Source organism: Salvelinus fontinalis, chromosome 26, assembly GCF_029448725.1.
Source record: "Salvelinus fontinalis isolate EN_2023a chromosome 26, ASM2944872v1, whole genome shotgun sequence".
Taxonomy (NCBI): domain Eukaryota; kingdom Metazoa; phylum Chordata; class Actinopteri; order Salmoniformes; family Salmonidae; genus Salvelinus; species Salvelinus fontinalis.
Genome location: NC_074690.1, coordinates 3,438,976 through 3,449,523, shown reverse-complemented (window position 1 = coordinate 3,449,523; position 10,548 = coordinate 3,438,976). Strand labels below are relative to the sequence as shown.

The 10,548-nt window shown below is 43.9% G+C and overlaps 1 protein-coding gene across 1 annotated transcript in view; it reads left to right on the top strand.

The window, feature by feature from the left end:
- The window catches only part of LOC129823552 (ras-related protein Rab-31-like), a 23,525-nt gene extending 17,061 nt beyond the window's left edge, over nucleotides 1–6,464 (top strand). Inside the window, exons 6-7 of the mRNA XM_055882375.1 lie at nucleotides 1,518–1,627; nucleotides 2,337–6,464. Coding sequence (XP_055738350.1) covers nucleotides 1,518–1,627; nucleotides 2,337–2,434 — 208 coding nt within the window. The 3' untranslated portion in view covers nucleotides 2,435–6,464. The remainder of the gene's footprint in view (nucleotides 1–1,517; nucleotides 1,628–2,336) is intronic.
- Nucleotides 6,465–10,548: the final 4,084 nt, after the last annotated feature.

The following is a 10,548-nucleotide window of genomic DNA, read 5'->3' as shown; positions in this document are numbered from 1 at the left end:
ACAGGTGTCAGAGACCCATGAACCTCCACTTCCAACAGCTATCAGAGAGTCCCATGAACCTCCACTTCCAACAGGTGTCAGAGAGTCCCATGAACCTCCACTTCCAACAGCTATCAGAGAGTCCCATGAACCTCCACTTCTAACAACTATCAGAGTCCCATGAACCTCCACTTCCAACAGGTGTCAGAGAGTCATGAACCTCCACTTCTAACAGATATCAGAGAGTCCCATGAACCTCCACTTCCAACAGCTATCAGAGAATCCCATGAACCTCCACTTCTAACAACTATCAGAGAGTCCCATGAAACTCCACTTCCAACAGCTATCAGAGAGTCCCATGAACCTCCACTTCCAACAGCTATCAGAGAGTCCCATGAACCTCCACTTCTAACAACTATCAGAGTCCCATGAACCTCCACTTCCAACAGGTGTCAGAGAGTCATGAACCTCCACTTCCAACAGATATCAGAGAGTCCCATGAACCTCCACTTCCAACAGATATCAGAGAGTCCCATGAACCTCCACTTCCAACAGGTGTCAGAGAGTCATGAACCTCCACTTCCAACAGATATCAGAAAGTCCCATGAACCTCCACTTCCAACAGCTATCAGAGAGTCCCATGAACCTCCACTTCCAACAGATATCAGAGAGTCCCATGAACCTTCACTTCCAACAGGTGTCAGAGAGTCCAATGAACCTCCACTTCCAACAGCTATCAGAGAGTCCCATGAACCTCCACTTCCAACAGCTATCAGAGAGTCCCATGAACCTCCACTTCCAACAGGTGTCAGAGAGTCCAATGAACCTCCACTTCCAACAGCTATCAGAGCGTCTCATGAACCTCCACTTCCAACAGCTATCAGAGTCCCATGAACCTCCACTTCCAACAGCTATCAGAGAGTCCCATGAACCTCCACTTCCAACAGCTATCAGAGAGTCCCATGAACCTCCACTTCCAACAGCTTTCAGAGTCCCATGAACCTCACTTCCAACAGCTATCAGAGAGTCCCATGAACCTCCACTTCCAACAGGTGTCAGAGAGTCCAATGAACCTCCACTTCCAACAGCTATCAGAGCGTCTCATGAACCTCCACTTCCAACAGCTATCAGAGTCCCATGAACCTCCACCTCCAACAACTATCAGAGAGTCCCATGAACCTCCACTTCCAACAGCTATCAGAGAGTCCCATGAACCTCCACTTCCAACAACTATCAGAGAGTCCCATGAACCTCCACTTCCAACAACTATCAGAGAGTCCCATGAACCTTCACTTCCAACAGGTGTCAGAGTCCCATGAATAACTATCTCACGAAGCATCGTTACCCATCGCTCCACAAAAGCCGCGGCCCTTGCAGAGCAAGGGGAACCACTACTTCAAGGTCTCAAAGCGAGTGACGTAACCGATTGAAACGCTATTAGCGCGCACCACCGCTAACTAGCTAGCCATTTCACATCCGTTACAGAAGCTCTGTTGATGAGTCAACCCCAGTACTAATTGTAGTGTCTCTTTTAACAGGGAAGTTCCTATGAAGGAAGCGAAGGACTTTGCTGAGTCTATCGCAGCAATTTTCATGGAGACCAGCGCCAGAAACGCTGTCAATGTGGAGGAGCTCTTTCAGAAGATCAGTAAGTGTTTCTAGTTCAAGGTGTTTCATTCCATCCAACCACATCACATACGGTTTGTTTACCATTCATTGTTATCAGGGTTGGGTTCAATTTGAATTGAAGTCATTTCATTCAGGAAGTAAAATTAAGTGAAAATGAGAAGTTATTTATTTAAAAATGTTTTATTTTAAAATCAAATCACTTCCTGAATTGATCACAGACCTTATTTTGTCATTTATCCCTAAGCTCTTTAGTCAAAGTATTTTTTTTGTTCACTGTAAAGCATTATGAATATCTTTTGATATCTGTTTGTTTTAGACATAAGTTACCATCACAACATCCTGTGAAACCATCTGAGACAGAATAGCACCATTCAGCACAGTGTCTCTTAGGGAGGAAGTTACCATCACAACATCCTGTGAAACCGTCTGAGACAGAATAGCACCATTCAGCACAGTGTCTCTTAGGGAGGAAGTTACCATCACAACATCCTGTGAAACCGTCTGAGACAGAATAGCACCATTCAGCACAGTGTCTCTTAGGGAGGAAGTTACCATCACAACATCCTGTGAAACCTTCTGAGACAGTAATCAGGATGCTTCTCAAAGGGCGCTCCATTATAGTGCACTACTTTTGACCTTGCTATATAGGGAAAAGGGTGCCATTTGAGAAGCATTCACAGTGTAATAGTTTGCATCTCTCTTACGTAATGATCCGTGTTGTGTTTCAGGTAAACAGATTCCGCCCCTGGAGAATCCAGACTTAGACAGTAACGAGTCCTTCAAGATAACCCGGCAGCCCCCTCCGTCTAACAAACGCTGCTGCTAGTAAGACCCCTTTCCGAGTCCCAAATAGACCCCTACCACCTTACCCCTAGGGCCCTACCCCCCTAGCACCCTACGCCCTAGGTATTTCTGTTGATCTCAAGGGGATTGGACTGGTGCAGTATGATCGAAATATGTTGGAAACTCTACCTGTCTTATCTCAGGGAAAGGTGGCGGTATTATGGTGTTAACCACATTGCTTACGCCGATCCTATACTTTCAGATCGGTATGAAGTTGCTAGGCCTTAGGGGTAAAGGGGCTAGGGGTCAGTTTGGAATTCAGCCTCCGATTACCAGTGAAATGATCACTCTCTTTGGCTCCATTCCATACACGGTTCCATGGATCAAGTTCCACACATCCATCTTGACACACGGGTCACAATGCAACAGCTACACAGTTCAGCTCCTGATTGCCCCCTTTTCGACAGTCCACAATACATATACAGTACATGAGTCTCAGGGAGAGAGGAGGACAAACATGGCTTTGGCTTTGTGATAGATCAGAACCTCTCTCCCCTGTAGCGTAGTGAACAGTGTGTCCCAAGTCCAGAAACCGCCCCTATATCCCATATAAAAGTTAGTTGGACATTTCGCCCTATTGTACCTATTCTACCTACCAGATATATCCAGGATGCATCACAACCCGGGCCGTGATTGGGAGTCCCATAGGGCGGCGCACCATTGGCTCAGCGTCGTCCGGGTTTGGCCGGTGTAGGTCCGTCATTGTAAATAAGAATTTATTTCTTAACTGACTTGCCTAGTTAAATAAAAGGTTCAATTTCAAATGTACTCCTGTGCCTTGGTACGGTGTGCGGTAGGTGTCATTTCTGGATATAGAGAGGAACCAGTGGGGGGGTTTTAGCCCTCTTGTGTGTTAGAGATGTAAACATGTTAATAAAATGAAGGATTAGTATGGTACATAGAAGGATATGTTTTGAGTTCATATGCAGCAGCACAGAATTTAAAAAAAAAATCCTTTGAGAAATAGGGAAAAAATAAAAAAATAGATTTTTAAAATTTAATATATATATTTTTAAATTTTACCTTTATTTAACTAGGCAAGCCAGTTAAGAATAAATTCTTATTTACAATGACGGCCTACCGGAAAATCAAAACATGTTTAACAAAATAACTTATGACTTGAGATTACATTCCGAATACTTATACGATATAGAGTTTATGAATTCTCATTCCCTAACAATGCAGTCAACAGATGTGTAGATCCATTGATTGTATTGTTGCACCGTTGCTCCAGTATTACAATGATAGGAGTTAATATCCATTTATTGCATGAATTTGGTCTCACCGACCGTCGTTGTCTTTTTCCCCGTTGAACGCTTGTAAACTCAGGGAAAAAAAGAAACGTCCCTTTTTCAGGACCCTGTCTTTCAAAGATAATTTGTAGAAATTCAAATAACTTCACAGATCTTCATTGTAAAGGGTTTAAACACTGTTTCACATGCTTGTTCAATGAACCATAAACAATTAATGAACATGCACCTGTGGAACGGTCGTTAAGACACTAACAGCTTACAGACGGTAGGCAATTAATGTCACAGTTATGAAAACTTAGGACACTAAAGAGGCCTTTCTACTGACTCTGAAAAACATCAAAAGAAAGATGCCCAGGGTCCCTGCTCATCTGCGTGAATGTGCCTTAGGCATGCTGCAAGGAGACATGAGGACTGCAGATGTGGCCAGGGCAATAAATTGCAATGTGCGTACTGTGAGACGCCTAAGACAGCGCTACAGGGAAACAGGACGGACAGCTGATCGTCCTCGCAGTGGCAGACAGCGTGTAACCACACCTGCACAGGATCGGTACGTCCGAACATCACACCTGCGGGACAGGTACAGGATGGCAACAACAACTGCCCGAGTTACACCAGGAACGCACAATCCCTCCATCAGTGCTCAGACTGTCCACAATAGGCTGAGAGAGGCTGGACTGAGGGGTTGTAGGCCTGTTGTAAGGCAGGTCCTCACCAGACATCACCGGCAACAACATCACCTATGGGCACAAACCCACCATCGCTGGACCAGACAGGACTGGCAAAAAGTGCTCTTCACTGTGGCGGTTTTGTCTCACCAGTGGTGATTGTCGGATTCGTGTTTATCGTCGAAGGAATGAGTGTTACACCTAGGCCTGTATTCTGGAGCGGGATCGATTTGGAGGTGGAGGGTCCGTCATGGTCTGGGGCGGTGTGTCACAGCCTCATCGGACTGAGCTTGTTGTCATTGCAGGCAATTTCAACGCTGTGCGTTACAGGGAAGACATCCTCCTCCCTCATGTGGTACCCTTCCTGCAGGCTCATCCTGACATGCCCCTCCAGCATGACAATGCCACCAACCATACTGCTCGTTCTGTGCGTGATTTCCTGCAGGACAGGAATGTCAGTGTTCTGCCATGGCCAGCGAAGAGACCGGGATCTCAATCCCATTGAGCACATCTGGGACCTGTTGGATCAGAGGGTGAGGGCTAGGGCCATTCCCCCCAGAAATGTCCGGGAACTTGTAGGTGCCTTGGTGGAAGAGTGGGGTAACATCTCACAGCAAGAACTGTCAAATCTGGTGCAGTCCAGAAGGAGATGCACTGCAGTATATAATGCAGCTGGTGGCCACACCAGATTTTGACCCCCCCTTTGTTCAGGGACACATTATTCCATTTCTGTTCGTCACATGTCTGTGGAACTTGTTCAGTTTATGTCTCAGTTGTTGAATCTTATGTTCATACAAATATTTTACACATGTTAAGTTTGCTGAAAAATAAGCGCAGTTGACAGTGAGAGGACGTTTCTTTTTTTTTCTGAGTTTATATGTACATGCCTGTATAGCACACATGTAGAATATGTATGTCTGAGAACGTACTGTATAAGATGGTCATAATGTATATAAAGGATTAAGTTGCATGAGCACATAAATGCATCGTAGGGCGGCAGGTATCCTAGCGGTTAAGCGCTTTTGGGCCAGTAACCGAAAGGTCGCTGGTTCGAATCCCCAAGCCGATTAGGTGTAAAATCTGTCGATGTGCCTTTGAGCAAGGTACTTAACCTTAATTGGTCCTGTAAGTTTCTTTGGATAAGAGCGTCTGCTAAATGACAACATTTTTTAAAATAATTCGTAAAGGTCATGTTAATAGACTGATATTATCTCATAGAACAAAATGTTGAAGATCTCTTAAACCTGTGTTAACCTCTGACTTTATTTTCGGCGTATATCCCAGAACCCCATTCTTTCCCCCATTAATTTCCCCTATAGGAAATCCCAACGAACCAGAGGTAGAAAATGCTGAAACATTTCTGCTTTTAGGACTACAAGCTGTCGAGCTCTATAGGCCAGATGCAGAGATAGATAGATTGGCAAACTAATGCGTCTGTGTAGAAAACCCACGGGGGACCCATAGGCTTTTGGATTTGACCGCTTTTATGTCATTTTATTTGTAGTTTGAGCACTTTTTCATGGAAAAATGTTGATTCAGTATTAGGTTTTTGATGACTACATTCCCTTACGTTTGCCCACCGATAGCTGAATTGCTACAGTGGATTGAAATGTACACAGAACTGAGTCTACAGCAACACTGCAGTGCCATATCGTGAAAAATGTTTTGTACTTTTGTAGGTAGATATAATCTTTTTTTTTTTTTTTTACTATCAGGATTTTATACAATATTTTGAATTAGTCAGTGTACAGGTATGTACCATGAGATGTTAACACACAATACTGTTCTGGACTCTTTTGTACAAGCTTGACCAATGTCCAGGTGTGACAACAATCAATAGTCTGATCAAACTTGATTTGCACATTTCTTGCCGTGAATGCCTGCCATCACAGTCCATTGTGCCAATGTAAACAAAGTGCTTTTGTCTAAGTCCCCCCCACCCTGTAGACAAAATGAAATTGATTTATTGAAATTATGAAATTGATTTATTATTTTTTTGTGTGCTTGAGTGAAATTATACCCTTTTCTATATCCTGTGCAGACCAGATTGACATTTGATATATTCATCTGTATAATAATAAAATGGTCATTTATATTTCCTCTTGTTCTTCATCTCTTTTTCCTGCTTTATAGAAAGACCCCCTCTTACTACCATCATATAGGTGGGGTACCCCCTCTTACTACCATCATATAGGTGGGGTACCCCCCTCTTACTACCATCATATAGGTGGGGTACCCCATCTTACTACCACCATATAGGTGGGGTACTCCCTCTTACTACCATCATATAGGTGGGGTACCCCCCTCTTACTACCATCATATAGGTGGGGTACCCCCCTCTTATATAGGTGGGGTACCCCCCTCTTACTACCATCATATAGGTTGGGTACCCCCTCTTACTACCATCATATAGGTGGGGTACCCCCTCTTACTACCATCATATAGGTGGGGTACCCCCCTCTTACTACCACCATATAGGTGGGGTACCCCCCTCTTACTACCATCATATAGGTTGGGTACCCTCTCTTACTACCATCATATAGGTCGGGTACCCCCCTCTTACTACCATCATATAGGTTGGGTACCCTCTCTTACTACCATCATATAGGTCGGGTACCCCCCTCTTACTACCATCATATAGGTGGGGTACCCCCTCTTACTACCATCATATAGGTGGGGTACCCTCTCTTACTACCATCATATAGGTGGGGTACCCCCCTCTTACTACCATCATATAGGTGGGGTACTCCCCTCTTACTACCATCATATAGGTGGGGTACCCCCCTCTTACTACCATCATATAGGTGGGGTACCCCCCTCTTACTACCATCATATAGGTGGGGTACCCCCCTCTTACTACCATCATATAGGTGGGGAACCCCGCTCTTACTACCATCATATAGGTGGGGTACCCCCTCTTACTACCATCATATAGGTGGGGTACCCCCTCTTACTACCATCATATCAATCAATCAATCAATTTTATTTTATATAGCCCTTCGTACATCAGATAATATCTCGAAGTGCTGTACAGAAACCCAGCCTAAAACCCCAAACAGCTAGAATGCAGGTGTAGAAGCACGGTGGCTAGGAAAAACTCCCTAGAAAGGCCAAAACCTAGGAAGAAACCTAGAGAGGAACCAGGCTATGAGGGGTGGCCAGTCCTCTTCTGGCTGTGCCGGGTGGAGATTATAACAGAACTATGCCAAGATGTTCAAAAATGTTCATAAGTGACAAGCATGGTCAAATAATAGGTGGGGTACCCCCCTCTTACTACCATCATATAGGTGGGGTACCCCCCTCTTACTACCATCATATAGGTGGGGTACCCCCCTCTTACTACCATCATATAGGTGGGGTACCCCCCTCTTACTACCATCATATAGGTGGGGTACCCCCCTCTTACTACCATCATATAGGTGGGGTACTCCCTCTTACTACCACCATATAGGTGGGGTACCCCCCTCTTACTACCATCATATAGGTGGGGTACCCCCCTCTTACTACCATCATATAGGTGGGGTACCCCCCTCTTACTACCATCATATAGGTGGGGTACCCCCCTCTTACTACCATCATATAGGTGGGGTACCTCCCTCTTACTACCATCATATAGGTGGGGTACCCCCCTCTTACTACCATCATATAGGTGGGGTACCCCCCTCTTACTACCATCATATAGGTGGGGTACCTCCCTCTTACTACCATCATATAGGTGGGGTACCCCCCTCTTACTACCATCATATAGGTGGTGTACCCCCCCTCTTACTATCATCATATAGGTACCATCATTTTTTAATTTTTATATCTCAATTCTTATTAGCCAATGCCCGTCACGTGACCAGGTCCTTCTCACAGGTATTTCTGAGAAGTCGGCTACAAGTGAAGACAGACACATCGGGGACACAACTGGGCACATCCCTCTTATGGAATTCCCGAGGCACATATAGAAGATGTTAGAACTGTCCATATGTAGCCTGCTTTTTGTCAGCCAATAAGATGACTAGAACTAACGAACAGTAAAAGCACTAGCCTTTGTCAATCTATTATAATCACCCACAATAGTACAAAAATGTATATGTATTGTGTCAACTTGTCTTTCTGTGCAATAAATCAATATTCCAAACATACTCTGGGACAGTGGTGGGATGCGATAGATCCCAAATGAATACAACCAATCGGACCCCCCCCTCCCCCCCAAAAAATGTTTAATCAATGAGGCTGATGCAACAGATCAGAACGTTCATCTTAAAACGTTGATACACTGTGAGGCTATTTCGTCACGTGATAAGCGCCGCAATGCCAGTAAATGTGAATGTAATGAAATGTAATCAACTTGCGGGAAAACACTTGTTCTCTAAAGGTGACGGCCCCTCTCCCCGACCCGGGCACGAACCAGGGACCCTCTGCACACATCAACAACTGTCACATCGTTACCCATCGCTCCACAAAAGCCGAGGGCCTTGCAGAGCAAGGGGAACCACTACTTCAAGGTGTCAGAGCGAGTGACATCCCCGATTGAAACGCTATTAGCGCGCACCACCGCTAACTAGCTAGCCATTTCACATCGGTTACACATGCATCGAATGCTTTTATTATAAAGGTGCATTTTTTTTTATGGTGAAGTTATCTTCCCCAAACTTGAAACTCATGCGCAGCCGACGTATAACACTTAAGCTCTACACTGGTTGTAAAGCGGATTCATGTGCTTCATTTTAAAGAAGTTATTTAGCCACTTTAGTTGTGATACAAACCTTATTAAAACATCTAGGCCTATGGGCTAGGCTACATGAGGTGTGATACTAACCTTATTAAAACATATAGGACTATGGGCTAGGCTACATGAGGTGTGATACTAACCTTATTAAAACATATAGGACTATGGGCTAGGCTACATGAGGTGTGATACTAACCTTATTAAAACATATAGGACTATGGGCTAGGCTACATGAGGTGTGATACTAACCTTATTAAAACATATAGGCCTATGGGCTAGGCTACATGAGGTGTGATACTAACCTTATTAAAACATATAGGACTATGGGCCAGGCTACATGAGGTGTGATACTAACCTTATTAAAACATATAGGACTATGGGCTAGGCTACATGAGGTGTGATACTAACCTTATTAAAACATATAGGACTATGGGCCATGCTACATGAGGTGTGATACTAACCTTATTAAAACAAATAGGACTATGGGCTAGGCTACATGAGGTGTGATACTAACCTTATTAAAACATATAGGACTATGGGCTAGGCTACATGAGGTGTGATACTAACCTTATTAAAACATATAGGACTATGGGCTAGGCTACATGAGGTGTGATACTAACCTTATTAAAACATATAGGACTATGGGCTAGGCTACATGAGGTGTGATACTAACCTTATTAAAACATATAGGACTATGGGCTAGGCTACATGAGGTGTGATACTAACCTTATTAAAACATATAGGCCTATGGGCTAGGCTACATGAGGTGTGATACTAACCTTATTAAAACATATAGGACTATGGGCCAGGCTACATGAGGTGTGATACTAACCTTATTAAAACATATAGGACTATGGGCTAGGCTACATGAGGTGTGATACTAACCTTATTAAAACATATAGGACTATGGGCCAGGCTACATGAGGTGTGATACTAACCTTATTAAAACAAATAGGACTATGGGCTAGGCTACATGAGGTGTGATACTAACCTTATTAAAACATATAGGACTATGGGCTAGGCTACATGAGGTGTGATACTAACCTTATTAAAACATATAGGACTATGGGCTAGGCTACATGAGGTGTGATACTAACCTTATTAAAACATATAGGACTATGGGCTAGGCTACATGAGGTGTGATACTAACCTTATTAAAACATATAGGACTATGGGCTAGGCTACATGAGGTGTGATACTAACCTTATTAAAACATATAGGCCTATGGGCTAGGCTACATGAGGTGTGATACTAACCTTATTAAAACACATAGGACTATGGGCTAGGCTACATGAGGTGTTAAATGTTGACAAAAAAGGCATGCTCTGTTTCTTGCCTTACTGCACAAGCTGGGCATCATTCACAAGTGATCATATATACAGGACATTCGGGAAGCATTCCTTGACATTCCCCCTTGACATTTTCCACATTTTGTTACGTGATATATTCTAAAATAGATTCA